Source organism: Notamacropus eugenii, chromosome 1 (genome assembly GCF_028372415.1).
Source record: "Notamacropus eugenii isolate mMacEug1 chromosome 1, mMacEug1.pri_v2, whole genome shotgun sequence".
In the NCBI taxonomy this organism is placed as follows: domain Eukaryota; kingdom Metazoa; phylum Chordata; class Mammalia; order Diprotodontia; family Macropodidae; genus Notamacropus; species Notamacropus eugenii.
This window is the reverse complement of record NC_092872.1, coordinates 267,289,227-267,309,652: the sequence shown is the minus strand read 5'-3', so window position 1 is coordinate 267,309,652 and position 20,426 is coordinate 267,289,227. Positions and strand designations below refer to the sequence as shown.

General features: G+C 43.3%; 2 protein-coding genes across 4 annotated transcripts in view; one reads left to right on the top strand and one right to left on the bottom strand.

Annotated features, from left to right (window-relative positions):
* RTKN2 (rhotekin 2) overlaps nt 1-10,534 on the bottom strand; it is an 80,024-nt gene extending 69,490 nt beyond the window's left edge. Inside the window, exons 1-2 of the mRNA XM_072628854.1 lie at nt 8,853-10,534; nt 625-821 (exon numbers count right to left, since the gene is read on the bottom strand). Of these exons, the coding sequence (XP_072484955.1) occupies nt 625-821; nt 8,853-8,915 (260 nt within the window). The 5' untranslated portion in view covers nt 8,916-10,534. The remainder of the gene's footprint in view (nt 1-624; nt 822-8,852) is intronic.
* ZNF365 (zinc finger protein 365) overlaps nt 7,272-20,426 on the top strand; it is a 105,975-nt gene continuing 92,820 nt past the window's right edge. The window contains exons 1-2 of one of the 3 annotated variants that reach the window (XM_072628856.1): nt 7,272-7,369; nt 7,473-7,517. The gene's annotated coding sequence lies outside the window, so the exon portion shown is untranslated. Of the gene's footprint in view, nt 7,518-20,426 lie in introns of all 3 variants that reach the window. The other 2 variants (XM_072628858.1, XM_072628857.1) reach the window with 2 other exon arrangements.

Genomic DNA, 20,426 nt, shown 5'->3' with positions numbered 1-20,426 from the left:
TGCAGAGGTAACATTGGATTATGAAACAGCCACTCCCTACCTCCCTGTGCCTGCAGATTGAAGGAGTATCAGACAGGCAGACCAGGATAACAGACTCAGTTAGCTATCTGACAAGGGTACCATTTTAGATGCTGAGAAAGCATAGGTGGATGCAGCAGAATCAGTGGGAAAGGCAGACAAATCTCTTTTTTCACCTGATGTATGAGTGAGAGCAAACCAACCTTTGTGGGCCTCAGTTTCCTTTTCTGTATTGAACTAGATCATCTCTATAGCATCTTCCTGCTCTAAGATGCTATGATTCCTCTGCCTACCCATTTCAATTTCCATAGCTGTCTGCTTACCAGGAAAACTTGCTAACAATTAAGGCTGCCCAAAGTGGCTCCTCCTTTGCCTCAGGAGGAAGTGTGCTCCTCCTTTCTACCTCCCAGAATGAAAGGCAGGAAAGCATTTTGTAACCCTGAGAGAGTTGTTACTCGTGCCATTCTTTAGCATTCACCTTCAAAATAATATCAGATGCTCTGACATTTCTACCTGAATCTCAATGACGTCGCTTTCATTCAAATGTTTCAGTTTGTTCAAAGCCATAAATTACACTGGAAGAGCAAACTTAAATCTGCAACTCACTGTCTTTGGGCGCCATTCCCAATCTGCTCTTTCAGCTTCTCCAGTTCTTCTGTATATGCAGTTATTCGAGCACTGCAGACCATCAGATTTTTAACTCCCTGAAGGAGTTGGTCTTTTTGAGTACTCAGTGAAAGGAGTTTGCATATTCCCTCTAGCATCCGGTTTTCCAAGTCCAGTTTTCCTTGGATGCTGCCAACCTAAAGGAAAGCAAACTGAGGGTTAAAAGACTGGGGAACAAGGAGAATCCTTTTTTATGAAGAGAAGGGAAGGGAAAGGATTTTATCTCTGTACCCCCAGCATAAGGTATTACGCTGATTCCACTCATTTAATATGAGAATGCAAAAGGCTGACTACATTTCCACTTATGTGACTCTTATTTAAGCTAGGAAGTGGGGGAGGGAAGGGAAGAGATCAGGATCCCAGGTGTCAGCATTCAAAGCTTATCCTAACATTAACTAGAAGTACAATCTTCACTCTGAACAATTAACATAGATAAATGAAATGATTTTGAATAAAAAGAATGAGTAAAAGGCACAAAAAAATCTAAAACTGCTTTTTATCTTAAAATTGATCAGAAAATATGAATCAAATTATTCACTTAGAAATTCACCATTTTAAGGAAACAAACAGCCCTCTGCAAGAAAAGGAAACTGATGAGTAAAAGCATGAATATATTTTGGAAAGATTACCAGGAGAGATAAACACTAGATTTCTCAACTTCACTATCCAAATGAAATGCATTAAGACATGCCAAAAAAACCAAACCCTTATTTATTTAATGACAGTGTCCTTTGCTGTAATTAGACATTGCAAACCACCCTGGTGCTGTGACAAGGTAAGCCTGAACTTATTACGTAAATATGTCATATGAATGCAGTTTTGCTTTACCAGCAATGCCTTTATATCAATTTAATTTCAATTATTCCAGGACGTTTTTCTAAACAATCCTTACCAGCCCCCCAAGTAAACCTTCTTTAAAATAACTAGCAAACAATTTAGTCTTGTTCTCTTCGGCCATGAATAAGTCACTTAATGCTGCAGGGTCTCAGTTTCCCCCCCATATATAATGGGCACAACCCAGCTCAGAGATGGGAATCAAATGTTTTGTAAACTGTACAGCATTACTAACAAATGTGACCTGTTTTGCTACAAGAAAAACAAAAGAAAGGTTATTGAGGAACCAGAAATGTGCATGAGGCCACCACAGGGAGTGGGGATGAGCAGCCTGAGCCATCCCAAGGACAGCTGGGTCCCCACCACTGTCCTACTGTGGGGCCAAGGGCCATCCAACAAAGACCAAGCCTGAAGCAGGGAGGGAACTGAATCTGTAGGTAGAGAAAATGGGTTCAAACCCTAGCTATCACTTGCTACCTGCATGACCTTAGGCAAGTAACTTAATCCCTCAGATATTAGCTCTATAAGAGGAGTTAGACTAGAGCTGGGATTCTTAACCAGACCGGTAGTCATTGGGTGAGACTTTTTATTACTGTTTTCTTTCCATGAAATAATAAATTTCAGTTAGAGGCTAGGGGAGAGTGATGTATTTCTTTTTTCTCCACCCTGAAATCTATCCACGAGTCCTAGGCAGTGAAAGCCTGGAGATAATCTCTAGAGTCTACAATTCCATGGTCCCTCCCTGAGTCCACTACCACATCAGTCTCCCCGTCACTTTGGAAAGCTGTCATACCTCGCAGGAGCCACCAGATGGTGATAGCTACCCAGAGGAAAGCAGCCTTTAACTCATCTACAGAGGAGGCTTTCCAGGTCTATAAATAAAGCGCCAGTTCTTGACCAGGTGCTCCCTAAGATCTCCCCCAACACCCACAGCAGATCTTGGGCTGGAAGACATCTGGGAGAAAATGAAAAAGACTAAAAACAACTCCGAGAGGGTACAGAGAAAGCAGGTGTGGACGCTGGCTTTTCTTCATCTGACATAGTAGAACAGATGGGATGGCTATGACAGCTCCCATTTCTATGGACAGAACTTTCAAGGTCTGCAGAGCACTTTACCCTTTATCTCATTTGATCCTCTCAACAACCATGGGAAGTGGGTGTGATTCTCACCCTCATTTTACAGAGGAGGAAACTGAGGCAAACAGGGGTTAAGTGACTTGCCCAAGGTCACACAGCCCGTAAGTATCTGAGGCAGAACTGGAATTCAGATCTTCCTGACTGGACATCCAGCACTTTGTGAACAAAATCATAGAAAGGTAAAGGAAAGGAGTACACCTAATTCACAAGAAACAGATCCTATCCTTAGGAAGGCTGGCCTTAGGTTATTTACAGTCAATGGAGAAACAGAGAGACAGAGACACACAGAGACAGACAGACAGATAGAGGCAGAGATAGACAGACAGACAAAGAGAGAGATCAAGGACCAGGAAGTACGTGAGTCTCCAAACACATTCAAAACCAATATAAACCACTTCTATTTTTAAATGTGATCAATCAGAAAGTTAGTTCTCCGCAGAGAGACAGTCAAATAGGTAGATATAATAAGAGGTAAAGATAATCAATAGTTGGTATTTACAGAGAACTTACTCTGATCCTCACAATAACTTTGGGAGGCAGATGTTCTTATAATTCCTATTTTACAGATGAGGAAACTGAGGCAAGCAGCAGTTAAGTGACTTATCCAGGGTCACACAGACACTAGATTTGATGAGAGGCAGACAGAAACAGGGAGAGGCAGGAAGGAAGAGAGAGAGTGAGAGGGGGAAGGAGGAAGAGAGAACTACACATACATTCATATTTATATAACTTTACAAGTAGAAGAGACTCACTCACTGACCTGGAACACATGTGGAGATAAGACATTTAATTTTGGCTCGAACAGACAAAGCAAGAGGGCTCTGTACACAGCCTCTGAGGAGCCAAAGGGATAATGCTATGAACAGAAAGTGTTCATAGGGAAGGGAAAGGTGCCTGGTGACTATGCCCAAGGTAGTGAGTGGCAACTCTTGAATAACTGAGGGCAAATGCCAGAGGGCATATTTAGTCACTAGTGTTTGCTAACCTCATGGAGGGGAGGAGGGAGTTATAGATGTGACCCTCTGCTACCCGTTGTGGCTGCCTCCCAGTCTTCCAGAGGCTCTCCCTACTCCTGCCCATCCTCTACTCAGCTGCCAAAAGCATCTTTCCTAAAGCACAAGTCTGACCATGGCACCCCTCTCTCCCTGCTCAGTCAACTGTACTGGCTCCCTATGACCTCTAGGATCAAACATCAGATCCTTTCTTTGGCCCTGGCCCTTCCCACCCTTTCCATCTTCTTCTAGTGACTCTCCTTCTGTGGCCTCTAGGATCCAGATCTGCTGGCCTGGCAGCTCCTCAGATACACGCCTCTACCTGGGGTCTTCTCTCTTCTCATATGGCAGGCTGGCTTCCTTTAATACTCCGCTGAAATCCCACCTTTGGACTTTCTTCTATTTACATTGTATATTATCTGTATGTACAGAACTTTACATGATGTTTCCCCCATTAAAATGTAGGTTCCTTTAGGGCAGGGAGTGTATTTTTGTCTGTCTCCGTATCTCCCCACTGCTTAGATGCTTCATAAATGTTTGCTACCTGACCACCATAGCCGCTGTGGCCTGACAAGCCTTGGCAGTCATATGATGGCCAACAGTTGGCTTTTATCCCTTCCTGGAAGTCCTTCATACAAACTGGAAGGACAAGGGACCATGAGAAGGACATATGGACACCATTCATGGTCGCCATGGGTACAGAAGCTAACGATGCTGTGCCTAGAAGCCTGTAGGAGCCCAAGGCAAAGAGCAGCTTCTGTCACTGGCCCCAAGGCTTTGCCTTCAAACTACTGCAGAAAGGAACTTGACTGCGGTATTGAAGGAGGACTCACTTTAGGGAATGAGAAGCTGGGGTGTCCATCTCACACTTTTAGGGCTGGAAGGGACCTGGAGTCCAACCCCCTCATTTTGCAGATAACGAAATGGACACAGAATCACTGACTTGCCCCAGGGTCACCCAGGGAGGACGTATCTGGGGCAGGATTTGAACTCAGGTCTTCCTCCATCATGCAGCTACAGGAGAGAAGGGTGAGGAGCAGGGGAGGCCCACAAGACAGCACCCATGATCTCTAGGTATCCCTGAAATGCCAAAAGATTGAGTGTAAGGCCCCATAAATACTGGGTGGGGTAGCTTTGGGGGGGGGCTTTAAATGGGTCACATCAAGGGCTGTACTAAAATGAAAACCCAGCTAAGATAAAGGAGCTGTCTCAACTTGGGGGTGCACACAATGTATTAACCGTTTAGGAAACAACCTTAACATGCCTGATACTCATATGACTACCATAAGCTCATCTGAGCCCCATAACACCTCTACAGGAAAAGGTGGGAAAGGGATTACCATGCCTATATCACAGAGGAGATAACTGAGGCACAAGTCCCAAGACTACCTCACCCAACCCTCTCATTTTGCAAATAAGGAAACTGAGGTCTCCCAAGGAAGTTAAATGACTTTACACAGAGATTAAGCACCATAGGCAGACCTTGAACCTAAATCCCGCAACCCCTGAACCTGCATTTTTTCCACTGGTTGGACCCCAAGTTTTTTGACATTGTGGCTCCACACTGGACAAGAAGTACACTCAGTTTCCATGAATTATTTCTGAACACTCTGGGGAATTTAAAACTATTATCTGCATTTTACATTTGCAAAATAAAGACAACACTTTTACTCAAAGGTGTAGATGAGAAAAGGAGCTCTACCCACTGTGATATGGATGGTGGATTCTGACCAGAGCTAACCCTATCCCCCCAAGGCCACAAGAGCATCCCAGCAAGTATTTATATTAAATTTCCAAATAAATTAACTCCCCAGACACTGGGAAATTTGCATTATGGCAACTAGGGTATGGTACACTAGAATGGGTACACTCTAACTAGAATTCAGGAAGACTGTGTCAGACGTGAGGCAAGTCAGTTAACTTCTCTGTGCCTGTTTCCTCATCCATAAAACGGGGGTAACAATGGTATCTGCCTCAAGGATATTAAAATATGTAAAGGGCTTTGTAATCCTTAAAATTCTATATAAATGCTAATCATTGTTATTATTATTTCTATATTCTGATGATATAAAGCGCATTTTGTCAGCATCTCCCCCGTTAAAGTCTCGTTTCTTTGGGAAGCAATAGGATATAAGAGGGCAGCTAGAGGGTGTCATAGTTCACAGAGCACCCAGCCTGGAGCCTGGAAGACTCATCTTCCTGAGTTCTAATCTGGCCTCAGACACTTACTGGCTGTGTGACCCTGGGCAAGTCACTTCACCCTGTCTGCCTCAGTTTCCTCATCTGAAAAATGAGCTGGAGAAGGAAATGGCAAATCACTCTAGTATCTCTGCCAAGAAAACCCCAAAAGGAATTGAACACAACTGAAAAATATTCAAACAATGGCAAAGGAGATAGTGCAAAGAATAGTGGCCTCGGAATCAGAGCCTTTAATTAATCTCTAGCTCCGACCTTTACTACCTGCAAGATGGCTGACACATTATTTGTCCATTTAATAATCACCGTGCCTCAGTTTTGCTAGCTGTAAAATGGGAATAATAATCCAGATGGAGCAAGGAAAGTGTTTTGTAAATCTGAAAGCACTATAGAAATGTGAATTATGAGTAGTATCACACTCACCCGTCCCTACAGCAACGTGCTAAATACAATTTTTCAAAATCACTGTCTGAATAATAGCAAGAACTGGACCCACTGGACAATCTGGTCTGGCTTCAACCCCTGGCACACGCTGTATGAGAAGGGTGCTAGGAAATCTTTGTTCAATTATAATAACAACCCCACCTTGAATTTGCATGGCATTTTACAGTTTAGAAAGCCTAAACATTATCTCCAGTGATCTTCAAAACAACCCTGGGAGGAAACTATGAAATCCTCAATGAGTTGCTGCTCCTGGTGGGTTAAAATCACTAAAAAATAAAAATAAAAAATTAAAGAAAAAACCACTCACAAAATTACTCAAGGCATTACAGCATCTCAGAAACCACTGGGGAAAAGCCCTGAAGTCTATCAGCCAACTTATTAACCACCTACTGTGTGCAGGCACTGAGGATACAATACAATGAATGAAACAATCCCTACTTGTAAAGATCTTACATTCTATTGAGAAAATTTGGGGCTTCTAGACCAAAAAGATGTATCAGAAACTAATACAAGAATAAGAGATGAAGTGAAAATCCACTTTAAAAAGCAACAGCTTTTGCAAGGTTCTAAAAGTGTTGGTAGACACCCAGAGAAGTTACAAAAGCAGAGTTTTGGTTACCAGGATGGATTTATGCTTGGAAATGTGGAAAGTAAACTGAGCCACAGTTAGGAAGTCAGAAGACTTGATTGAAAGTACAGCTGATCCTTGCTCTAAATCATCCCAGCTAGCCATCCCAGGGAACCACAATGGTGATCAATGAGCTAGCTCACCTGACAGGAGGTCCCACAATTGACTGTCTTTAGCCAAAGGTCTTTTGCCAAAAGTCACATATGGAGAGAGGGGCTGATCCCCAACCTGGGGGGGACCAAGTGTCTTCCCCTCTCTAGAATTATTCTCATCAGTAGAATAAAGCATGCAGGATTGATGACTCCATCAAGATTCCAATGAGGTGAATCACAGGTTTACAAAAAGGACCTGTTGGAAGGTCCTGCTGGAAAGGACCTTGGGAGGCACAGAGAGCAAACCCCTTGGAGGAAAAGGACATCTAAAGAGCTGGAGAGACTTGCCCAGGTTCACACAGGTAAACGCAGCAAAAAGTCAGTATTTGAACTCAGATTTTCTGGCTTTAACTGAAGACTTCTGTTATTTTACACTGTCTTTCTCTGAACCGATTTTTTTATCAGCACAAGGAAGGCACTGATACTTTTAAACACAACGGAGATATAAAGGTAAGCGTTCTGTAAACCTTAAAACATTAGAGAAATCATTGATTTTTTTATTTTATTTTGATCCATGCAAAATATAGGGTGTCCCAAAAATCTTAGTGAAGCTTTAAAGCTATTGAAACTTTTAATAGCTTTAACTGGATCTACTTTCATTCACTCTATTGAGTAAAAAAAAAAAGTTCTCCCTCACTCTTTGAATGGTTCACCTGCGTATAAAAGGAGTAGGAGTCCCCATTACAAACTCTGGGCTTTCTCTAAAATTCCAGTTGTGAACTATCTAAATAAGGATGTCTACACCTTCTTTCTCTCCTGTTCCGGCGGCAGATCTGCTGAACAAAGAGCCTTTGCCCCGACCACCCAACTTGTACCTTGGGTTAATTTCACTATTGTACCTTGGGTCAATTTCAAGTGAGTTTCCAATCAATTTCACCAACAGGCAGCCGCTCTTTCTTCAGAGAGCTCGAGGCAGGGGTGGGCTGGGGAAACTCAAGGATCACCTTTCCTTTAGTTTTAAGTGAGATATTCTAAATGGGGTGGGCTAGCAGTGGTGGAAAGGGCGGCTTATAGTTAGGAGAACTCTGGACTTCGTTCCCAGAGCTGTGTGTCCCTAAGTCCCCTGAGGATCCCATCCCATCCTCACTGCCTAGACAAGTTTCACCACCCGAGCAGGAATTGTGTCCTTGTCCATGCAGTCCCAGAGCTTAACACAAGTCTTGGCGCACAGTAGGCGCTTCATAAACGTTGGTTGATGACCGAGGCAGCTAGGCGGGACCAAAACGTTGACCTTTGTATTAAGAACCCCTTGATACCGGGTGTTCCAAACATCTTAATGCAAGTTTAAGATATTAGAGCAATCCTGAAGACAGTAGATGCTCACAATAAATATGATAACAGGAACTGCGCTTTATCCACGTTAACTCCTCGGATCCTCTCCACCGGCGGGGGGAGGGCTGTAATTATCCCCATTTACAGATAAATGGGCGGGGGGAACTCTGACACTGCCGCTTATTCTCAGGGGCGCTTTCCTAAACAGGAACTTCGGCTCCCTGGGCCTCAGTTTCCCGACCTGTAAAATGGAAGGGGTGTGAACGGCCCCAGAGGTCCCTCCCGCAGGCTTCTCCCAGGAGCCCGGGGGCGGCAGGGCTCCTCACCTTCCCGGCCTCAGTTTCCCCCTCTGTAACAAGGAGGGGCTCCCTTCCGGGGCTGCACGGACGACCCTGAGGCAGGAGACAAGGGTCCGCCCGTCCCAGCCCTCCTGCTGCGGAGGGGAAACTGAGGCCGGGGCCGGCTTCCCGCGCCCGCGCGGGGACAAAGGGACCGCAGCCCTCCCGCACTCACCAGCTGTGGCGCGGGGCCCCTCGCCGGGCCGTCCGGCCCCCGCACGGCCCGCGGCTGCTCCATGGCTCCGGCCCCCGTGGCCGTGCTCCTGTCCGCTCGCTTCGTTAGGTCCGCTCGGTCCGCCCAGTCCAGAGTCGGTCCGCGCTCCCAGCCTCCAGCTGCCCCTTAGAGTGCGATTTGAAAATCCCGCCCCCTGGCTCCGGGCCCGGCCACCGCGCGGGGGGCGGGGGGAGGCGGCCAACTGCTGGGTCGTACCAAGTCCCGGAGGGGGAGCTTGGGCGGTCCTGCGCGTGCGCGGCCCAGGCTGGGCCGGGCTGAGCCGAGCGAGCTGGCCTCGGGGCGCCCCCGGAGCCAGGGAAGCGGCGGGGCCGCGGCTTCAGGGGCGGAGCCAGGGCTCTGGAGGCGGGGCCCGATGGACTACACCTCCCCTCGAGACAAAGTATCCGCGATATGCACCTGCCCGGGCCTGGAATTCAGGCAGGTTTCGGTGCCCCACCCCGGCCCCGGGCATTCCTCCGCCGTCTGCGACTCCGGCCGGGACCCGGTTCGGTCCCCACCTCGGCCAGTCCCGCCTGGACCCGAGTCCCAGTGCCTTCCTCGGGGGCATGAGGCTGGGCAGGCCCGCCAAGATCCATCAATAAGCGTTTGTTAAGTCGGGCACGGGCCGAAGTACCCGGGCAGGGTTGGAGAGCCACGAGACCAAGCGCGCAGAGCCCTTGGCAAGCCTTCAGGCAGAGGCGGTGGCACACTTCAGCTATCACCGTCCTCGAGTCTGCCAGCTTCTACGAAGCGCTGACTGTGTGCCCGGCGCCGCGCTAGGCACCATCATCTCCTTACCTGGTCCGCTGCGTTATAGCCCAAGTGTTTGAAAAGGCTTCAGAGCTGACCAAGAGCCTAGTATACAGATTCTCACGGCAGCCTGGGGAGGGAACACCTGCAGGTATTGTCAGCTTTTGTCCAGTACACCAGCTCCTTCCCATCAGTCAATCAATCAATCAATCAATCATGTTAAATATAAACGGAAATCCCTAAATGCCATAAATATACTCGTAGCCTTTGAAGCTTTACAGAGTATCTTCTTCCAAAGAACTCTGGGAGGAGGAACCATAGAGAAAGTGGTTAGATGCATTCTATACAGCCTTCCTAACTGACATTTATTACTTCGTGGTTCAAAGTTCTCTGAATTTAACCAGGGCTCTCCTTCTGATTTGACTGGTTTCTCCCACAACCTCCATTTTAAGAAGGAAGCCCAGACTCACCTTGTCTTCTCTTTCTCTTCTTCCATGCTTCTGAGTTGGGGACACCCCAGTTTATTCCCAACCCTCACCTCTTTTCGGCTTCCTTTTATGTGTTTTTACTTACATATTAATAGTAGAAATAGGACAGAGACTTCCCAGTCCTTAGCACTGCACCTGATACATAGAAAGGGCTTAATAAAAGCTCCTTGACTTGACAGCACTGTATGGGATGGGAGTTGGTATTCTTTCCTCCTTCTTTCCTTCTTCTTTCCTTCCTTCCTTCCTTTTTTCTTTCTTCCCTTCTTCATGTCTATTCCCAGCACCTTACACATAGTGGGAGTTTAATAAGAGCTTTTTGATTAATTGAAAAGACAAGTTGTATCCCCATTTTATAGATGAGGATATAGAGGGCAAGTGGCGCAGGCTCACAGCTCTATGGCAGAACCAATAATCAAAACACAGCCCCTCAGACGGACCTTCCACTTTCCACTTCCCAATTACATTTAGATGTCTCATAGTAAAAGGTTGTACAAATGTTATTATTGTCATTTAAAAGATAAGGAAACAAAGATGAAGGGACTTACCCAGAGTCACTCCCAGCCCTAAGTGTCAAAGCTGGCACTTAAATGCATTTTTTCTGACTCCAAGACAAAAATTCTTTTCAACTCTACCTCAGTGATTCACAACAGTAGCATGCAACCTTTGGAATAACTAGTCATAGAATCATAAGAATGAGATTGGAAGGGACTTGAGAGATCATCCAGTCCATGAATGATTGAAACTCAGAGATGGAAGGGATCCCTGAAACACAGCTACCATGCCCCTCCCAACCCCACTCCCCAAAGTCTCAGATGAGTTAGACCCAGGCTCCACTTGAATATCTCTGGTGACAACATCCTCTTATTACAGAAAAGTTCTAACAGTTAATGTTTTTCTACCATGCCTTAAGTTGTTTAGATTTCTTTCCCCAAAACAACTTTGAGCAGTGGGCAGTGCCCCCCTCCTAACTGAAGTGTGAGAGAGATGAGAGACAGACTGAGACATGTATCTTTGCACTTGGCCAATATGTGGGTTTATTTTGGTTGACTCTGCTTACTTGTCACAAGAAAAGGTTTTTTTGTTTGTTTGTTTTGTTGTGCTTCATTTTTTAAAAAAGTGGCATTTGAAGGTGAATGATGAGGTCTAGAAAAAAGAACAGTGAAAGGGAAGGAAAAGGGTATTTGGAGTATTAAAAACACAGAAGAGAACAGAAGGCAATTTGGAGGGATACACAGATAAGGAATGCAGCTTTGAAACTGACAAGTTGAATTTATTATATGCTTTTTAAAAGTGGACAAGCTGTTTGTAATGAAAATTCATGGTGTCATGTCTTTTCCTGTCATTCATTGCATAGAGAAATGAAAGTGTTAATTGGAGTTTGCCAAGAATAGGATGGGGACATTGGATGAACTTACCAGAAGGTGGGATATAGGAACCTACCAGGAAGGCAAATCCTCTGCCAATGCAGGTTGGCATCTTCTCTGCAATGTATAGTCTTAAAAGAGTTGTCTAGAGCACTGGGGGTGGGGGGATGGAGGGGTTGTTAAGGGAATAGAATAGCAAAAAGGAAAAGGATTAAAATAATAAAAAAGTAGGTAGCACAAGGATCTATGATTTCAGCAAAAGGTTCCCATACCAATACAGACCCATCTAAGTTTATACAAAATAAGTCTAAGAGGATTGTCCAGTATCATCCAGTGAATGAATACTAAAGGTATGATGTGAATTCACCTTCTCCTTGCTTCCAGTCTAACATGTAGTTCAAGACACCATACTAATTCTCAACCAAGGATTATTACAGGCAACATGCCAAAGTGGAGAGTGAGTTGGACTCGAAATCAGGAAGATGGGTGTAAATCCTGTTTCAGGCACTTACTACCTGTGTGACCTTGGGAAAATCACCTAACTTTCCTTTCTCCACAATGCCCCCAGGGAAACTCATCCTTGGGAAATCTCATCATCCTGCAAAATCGATCAGCCTCATTAATCTTGCCTCATCAGTACCCTCTGATTGGAGGGTGGAGCCACAGACACCTCCATTTGGGCAGGGAAACAGGACTGATAATCTCATCATTTCCTGCATAGGAGGCAAACAGGAGTAAGTGACTTGCCCAGGGTCACTGAGGTCAGATTTGGACTGAGGAAGGAGAGTCTTTCTGACTCCAGGCCATATACTCTATCTTCTGTGTCTCCTAGCTGTCCTCAGCTTTTATATGTCTTCTTTTATTTTAGACTAAATACCCCCCAAGTCCTTCAATCAATTCTCACATGGAATATATGATTGTTTTCCTCTTTGAATTTGTACACACCCCTTCCTCCCCTTCTCCCCCACCCCAGAGTCTAGCACAGTTGTTAGTATAAAAGCAGGTGCCTAATAAATATTTATGGATTGAATAATTAATTGATAAACCTGGATTCATCCATAATCCCATAAAAGCAAAGAGATATATGGTCTAAAAAATTCCCCTAAACAGTTGGGCTAAAGCATCATATAAAAAGTAATTATATCCACATCCAGGGAAAGAATTGCAGAGTCTAAATGCAGATTGAAGCATACTATTTGCTCTTGTGCTTTTTATTTTGCTTTGTTTCTTCTTTCTCGTGACTCATTCCATGGGTTATAATTCTTCTATGCAACATGACTACTGGGAAAATATGTTTAATGTGAATGTGTCTGTAGAGCTTATATTGGATTGCATGCTGCTTGAGAAGCAGGGTGGGAAAAATTTGGAACTCCAAAGCTTGTAGAAATGAATGTTGTGAACTAAAAATAAATAAATAAATTTAAAAAAAATAATTAAAAATAATGATGATAATATTGCTTTAAGGTTTACAAAATACTTTATATATGTAGTCCCATTTGAGCTTCACAAGAATCCTGGGAACTTGTTGCTATTATTATCCTTACAATTTTATAGGTGAGGAAACTAAGGCAGACAGGGTTTAAGTGACTTGCCCAGGATCACATGCCTGTAAGTATCTGAGACAGGATTTGAACTTAGGTCTTCCTTACTCCAGGACCAGTGCTCTGTCTACTGTGCTACCTAGCTGCCATTCTTCTAATTAAATGTACCTACCTATTCCTCACGGTTGTAAGAAAAGGGCTTTGGAAGCCCTCAAACCCTGTATTATCTATAGGGTGCAGGAATCCATTTCTTTCTCAGTAACCTGGGCACTAGAGTAAGGAAGTATTTATCGTCCCCCTACATGCAAAATTCATAATCATCCTTTGAAGCTGATGCAGCATCCATCTGGGACAAGCCTTCTAAATAAATCTTTCCCTAAAGACAGGAATTATTCTGGCTCTTTCTTTCCCTTTGTTCTATAAACTTTCCTTTTCCCAAAAGGGAAGCAAGAGGAAAAAGAAACCAAATCAACATTTCTGCAACAATTTTTATCCATTCCCAAGATTATGAGTATGTGTGAGAATGTGTGCCTCACCAGCAATAATTAATTATGAAAATTTAAATCATCCAACTCAGATGTATATACATCTCCAGAAGCTAGTAGATCAAGGGATTTTCCTGATCGTTCCTATTATATATACACATATATATATGTATATATATTATATATATGTATATAAGGTTTATAAAGTACATTAATCTGGGGAGAGCCTTACCAATGTGGGAGATTCATAGAAGCCAATTGGCACCTTAAAAAGTCACTGAAATCTCTGGATCTCAGATTAAGAACCTTAAAAAAGGGGCTAAGATTAGGTTTGAAACATACTTACTTTGGATAGGAAGCTGTGCCTGGAAGCTGAGAGGCAGGTGTCTATAAGGCCAGGATTCTTAATCTGGGGACTCAGATCCTCAAGGAGTCTATGGATAGATTTCAGTTGGTCCATGAACTTGAATAAAGAAAAAAATGCATTTGTCTTTTCACTAACCTCTTACAAAAATTTAGCACTTCTTTCAATTTTTTAAAAACATCATTCTGAGAAGGGATCCATAGACTTCCCTAGACAGGCAAAGGTGCCCAGGATAACTAAGAAAAGTTAAGGCCCTCTGATCTAGGGAGCGTGAATGCACATAAGGTTTTCTCCTGAGTTAAAATGCCAAGGCCACACTAGCTAAATGAGAGAACCTCTTGAGGGGGCCATTTTGACCAGATTGAGCATATACTGTATTTGTGGGGTGGGTTAAGGATTACAACATACTTTACAGTTGTCCTCTTTTTTGAAGGTCACAATTCAGTGAGGATAGATACTACCAGTATGTTATCTCCATTTCAAAGAAAACTGAGGCTCATGTAGGTACTTTGTAAACCTTCCTTAGGACAACTAGGTGGTGAGGTGGTTAGAGTACAATATTTCCAAGTGTTCATCTACCCTTTGCTTGAAGATCTTCTGTGAGGCAGAAACCATTGCTATCCAGAGCAGTCCATTCCATTTTTCCATAGTTCTCATTTTAAAGAGGGCAGCTACATAGTGCAGCGGATAGAGCGCTGAGCATCAAGTCAGGAAGACTAGTTGTGTGACTCTGGGCAAGTCACTTAATCCTGTCTACCTCAATCTTCTCATCCATAAAATGAGCTAGAGAAAGAAATGGCAAACCACTCCAGTACCTGAAAAGAAAATCCCAAATGGGGTCATGAAGAGTTGAAACAAGAACAAATTTTCAGGTTCAGATGGCCCTGTGTCAGAACCTGGGTTAGAGAGTGCTGAATTTGGAGGCAGAGGGCTAAGGTTTCAACGTCTCTGTGACCAGCTCTTACTACTTTAAGTATTATCCATGATTGTCTAAATGTAGAAACCCAAATCTGTCCTGACTTCAAGGCCAGTATTCATTCCTTTGAGCCTCTGCGATAAAATATTCAGTGTCTCCACTTGGTGTTTAAAGTCCTTCATAGTGAGGCTCCCACCTACCTTTCCAGATTTATTTCCCATGATTCTTCTGTAACTATTGGCCAATTAGGCCAAACTGACCCACTAGAGTTTTTCTGAACTTGGTACCTCAGTTCCCATCTCCTTGCCTGTTCAGAGTTTGTTCGTTACCCCCCATGTGGAACAAACTCTCTCCTCACATCCGTTTTTATAAGGCTTTCACTTTCCTTCCAGGCTTCACCCAGATGGCATCTGTTGGAAGCCTCTCCAATCCTCTTCATCATCAGCCCCTCCCCAGCCTCAGATTAGCTTGTGTTAACTTGTGTCTGCCAATGTTGGATCTGCCCCAGAAGCACATGAGGGTAGGGTTGCTATTGATAATGTGCAGCCATCCCTAGTTCTTAGCTCCCTACTATGCCCAGGGAATAGGATATTTAGAATGAGAAGGGATGTGGGAGGTCAGATGGCCCAACTGCTGCATTTTAAAGATGAGGAAACTGAGGCCTTGAGAGATTAAATGACTAGAAAGTGACAGAAAGACTCCATTACTCATTCTTTCCAAAGTTGAGGGTCCTGTGCATGGAAATCATACTTACATACTGCCATTAAGACTGGCAGGCACTTTTGCTACTTTGTGAAGAAGGTAATGCAGGTATGGTTAGTCCCATTTGCCAGAAGAGGAAATCAAGGCTGAGAGAGGTCAAGTGATTTGTCTGGGTTCTGGGTTTACAAGGAGGAATTCAAACCCAGGATTTCCTACCTCTGAGCCCAGCCCTCTATACCATGTACATGCTCCTTTTTAGTTCACTAAATAATTATAGGAGATAGAATAATGTATCATTGCTTTGACATGCTAAATATATTCAGCTTTTCATTTAATTTTTGTATGATTCTATTTGTAGACTTACAATAATTTCCCCAAGGTCTGCTGGACAAGATTAGATACAGGAAACCAAATCAAGTGGAGTTTGATCCAAAGTACTAAGAGGTAAAGCTGAAATCCAAAATCTGGTCCCATGACTCTAAAATCAGTCCTCTGACCCCTATATCTGCACTGCTTCCCCAAATGGGGCTTCCTAAATGTGTGTTGGTTTGAAATGAATCATACTCTAGGCTTCAATTTCCCCACTTCTCAAATGAATGGATTAGACTAACTTGCCTCTAAGGTCCCTTTCAGCTCTAAATCTCATCATCCTAGGATCCTATGAATATTTTCTTCTGGAATATGGGGTTTCATCCATATAGTACATGTTCATTCTCTCTCTCTCTCTCTCTCTCTCTCTCTCTCTCTCTCTCTCTCTCTCTCTCTCTCTCTCTCTCTTTTCTCTCTTTCTCCCTTCCTCCTTCCCTCCCCTAAACTAGATCCTAATCCCTACATCCCTAATGTGGATTATAGTCTTTGAAAATTACCTTCCCCAAAAATCTATATTTCCCTGTGGCCAAGCTGGTTGTTCTCTGAACTTGGCTGGGCTGGTCCTTACGTAGTAATCTAAGATCAGACTATATTCAAAGCACTTCTGGCTTAGTAAAACCTACCAATCTTGCCATCCGTTGGCATAACCTTTGAGAACTCAGTCATTACCATATTACTATGAGGTATCAGAAGAGGACTTTAGGGAAAGTCTATCTGTAAATTGATTTAAAGCTTACTTTCCTTTAAATCATAGTAAAAACTCTTTTGAAGAAAAAAATCTCTGCTTTAGCACAAATCTTGGCTCATAGTAATCATTTAGTCAATACTTAGAGACTTGACTTGCTATATTATAAGGAAGAGGGGGTAGAAGTTAGACTGTATTAGGCAAAGCCTGGCAATACTTGTGAAAAGGGTTCACATTCTAGAAAAGCTGGTATAGACTTACGCAAGTTTGAAGTGCAGAAGAGAAAGAAAATCTGGGGTATGAGTGGGGAGCGGGGGAGTGAGTCTTAGAGTCTGGCCAATAACCATTCCCTGCCTGGGGTCCCAATTGTTGGAAATGCCACATAAAATCTGATTCAATAAATGCTTTTTGGTGATATCAGCAATAGCCTCTCTCCTGAACTCCAGTTGATTTGGTTTCCTGTATCTAATCTTGTCCAGCAGACCTTGGGGAAATTATTGTAAGTCTACAAATAGAATCATACAAAAATTAAATGTAAAGCTGAATATATTTAGCATGTCAAAGCAATGATACGTTATTCTATCTCCTACATTTATTTAGTGAACTAAAAAGGAGCATGATACATGGTATAGAGGGCTGGGCTCAGAGGTAGGAAATCCTGGGTTTGAATTCCTCCTTGTAAACCCAGAACAAATCACTTGACCTCTCTCAGCCTTGATTTCCTCTTCTGGCAAATGGGACTAACCATACCTGCATTACCTTCTTCACAAAGTAGCAAAAGTGCCTGCCAGTCTTAATGGCAGTATGTAAGTATGATTTCCATGCACAGGACCCTCTGCTTTGGAAAGAATGAGTAATAGAGTCTTTCTGTTGGAACATCCCTCAGAATTTGTCTTTCAATCTTCCTAAAGATGAAAATGGGGAAACAGTTGAAGTCCTTGTTGTTGAAGCATGCAGGCATCTTGAATAATATCTTCCTGGCTGTTTGACAGCTCAGAAGAAACTGTTGAAACTGTGTGTCAGCCAATGCCAAGTGGCATCGGACACACCACAGAGAGGCAGGTTGTTCCTGGTGTCATCATTTGCTGGGATCTTGATGGCAAGATTAGTGGGCAGGGAGGCTATCTTTATTTGTCCTATAAAGTACTATGCTCAGCAGAGCAACCTCAGTAATGATGGTAATGACTGATGGATAATTACAGTTGAAACTCTGAGGCCCCATCCTCTTTGCAAACTATGCTTTCACTGAGTCCATGTCTCTTACTCTTTCCAGTTTACAATGGTCTCCCTGCCTCAAACTTAAACCCATCCTGACCTTGTCATGACTAAGCAAGTTCTGGTGGCTCCCTATCACCTTTGGGACCAAATACAACCTTGACCCATTACAGCCTTGCCCAACTTTTTCATCCTTCCCACATGCTGTAGTCTGGCCAAACTGACCTCCTTCTTCTTCCACTTCATATGTTGTCTCCATTTCCCATTTCCCATATATTTGCACTCACCACCACCCTATTCCTTAGAATACATTATCCCTTCAATCTCTTAACATCCTTATTTTTCTTCAAGACACAGAGCACCACTTTCTACGCCAAGCCTTTTCTGATGTCTTCAGTTTCTGGTACCCTTCTGCCATCACTTTTGGACTGAGAATATACATTGTAGATGCATTTGGTTGGACTCAGATCAGTATAGAGCTGGAAAGGACCCAATAGGTCATTTAGTCCACCTCCCCTCAGATTTTACGGATGAGGAAACTGAGGCCCCAGAGAGGTTAAAATGATTAGTCCATGGTCAAACAAATGTTTGTTGGTGAGCTACTTCAAAGTCCTCTGACTCCATATCTAACCCTCTTCCCATGACACCACACTGCCTTTTTGAGGTGAGATAAGATTTTGATATCTGATAAAAGATAACCCTGCAACCTGGCTTTATGATGTCCCCAATATTTTAATTAAAGACTGTGAATTGGTTGGTAATATCAAGCCACTGCAATTACTCTTATTTTTTCTATAATTTTAAAATGGCCATTCACAGGATTGGGGAAGGCTTTCTCAAGGCCTATCATTCCCCAAATGATGTCTCATTACTGTCAAAGATTTAATGATGTAATGATGTAGACTATGCAACAACGTTCAGAACACTCTTGCAGAGGTTGACTTTTTTTTCACTAGTGCTGTTTGGGGAGTATAGACAGCCCAGCAAAAGAAAAAAGATGGTCATTGCAGCCAAGCAGCCCTGCTATGATATTCATAGTTTTTGTCTACCCTGCACAATCGTCAGGATTTATATGAGATTCATAAATCAAGGAGAAACCCTGTGGTTGTGATAATGGCAATGTCCTTTAAATAAGATGCTACCCTTCGTAACCCATGACAGCAACATGGCACAGATATACCGACTTTGCAACAAACGTATTCATTCATTGATTGAAAAGGAATTTTTCCTTTTGCAACAGCAGTATTTTGTTCTTTCAAGAAGCACAATGAAATCCAGCACTGATGCGCAGTTGTCAGCTTTAGAGAGGTAAATGAGTTTTCAGCCTTTGGGAGGGTGGACATCAACGCAGTGTGAGAATTTGATCAGCTCAACAAACCTTTGAGACACCACCCCTGAGGTCACTCTCCCACTCACTCCCAGGTTAAGTCTCCGTGGGGTTTGGCTTTTACTCTTGGGGTTCTAGGGATAATACCAAGGGGTTGTGGGTTCCAATATTTGAGCTCCACCTTGTGTGCTTCCATTATCAATGAACCAATTAACTTTTAAAAAGGGGCTTGAGACTGTATAGCAAGGACAGTAGTTATAGAAGTGTGTCCCTCCTCCCTAAACCATGCACATACTCTCCTTTTGCTCACACCATGTCCCGTGGGAAAACTGGACACAGACTTAAGTATGAAGGTAGTCAGGCACATGTGTCTAAGGAGTATCTCCCAATCCTGGCCTTTAGAGTCTTTTTCTGTTCTTGTAGTGTCTTTATGAAACCCCCCTTAGGCAGAGTTCTTTGTTTTGCTACAAGGATCAGTTCCTCCATTGAGTCAGAAGACATCACTTCTCTCTGCCATGAGAAATCTCATTCCCTGAGATTGTCCTTTTCCTCAGTTAACTGTATTTCTGTATCTGTCTGTAGATACTTCCTCCCTTGTTGGCCATCTTTGTTATGGAAGCCATGTTTCTATTTCCTCCAGTTGCCTGATGGAGCATTGGATAGGATCTGTAGGTCTTCTAAATTCGTCGGGTTTCCTGGGTACTCTGACTTTGCTATCACCTGGGAAACTTTAATAATGACACAATATCTTAGCCCTTAGCCTCTGAGAGCTGGAATTATCCTTATGCAAATTTCCACATGGTTGGATTGAACTGAAACCAGGTATAGAATAGCTCTTCATGCTTCAAGTAGTACTAACAGCCTACCCCTAATAGTTCAACCTAGTACAAATACACTTTTATTAAGGGCCCACTATGTGTAAGGCAGTCTACTAGGTGCTGAGGATAGAAAAGCACAAAAGTGAAGAAGTCTGGTCTTCACAGATCTTATATCCTATTGGGTGATGTGACATGTAACCCAATAAATAAATACAAAGTAATACAAAATACAGTTGTTCCTTCCACATCCCAGGGGTTAAGAGTGCACCCCTCCACACCATGATGAAGAAAATCTGTGTAAAATTTGTTGGTCCTCCCTTTACACCAGAGAAGAAGTCTGCGTTTTTTCTTTTTCTTTTATGTAGTATTTACAATAGCTTATTGTAAAATTTTGGTTAAGTATTTGATCATAGTTCTGTGTTGTTTGCTGGCTTTCATGTATCGTCTGTGGCTTTCGCAAAACTCCCTCCAAATTTCCATTTAATTTCTTATGCCGACACATAATATATTG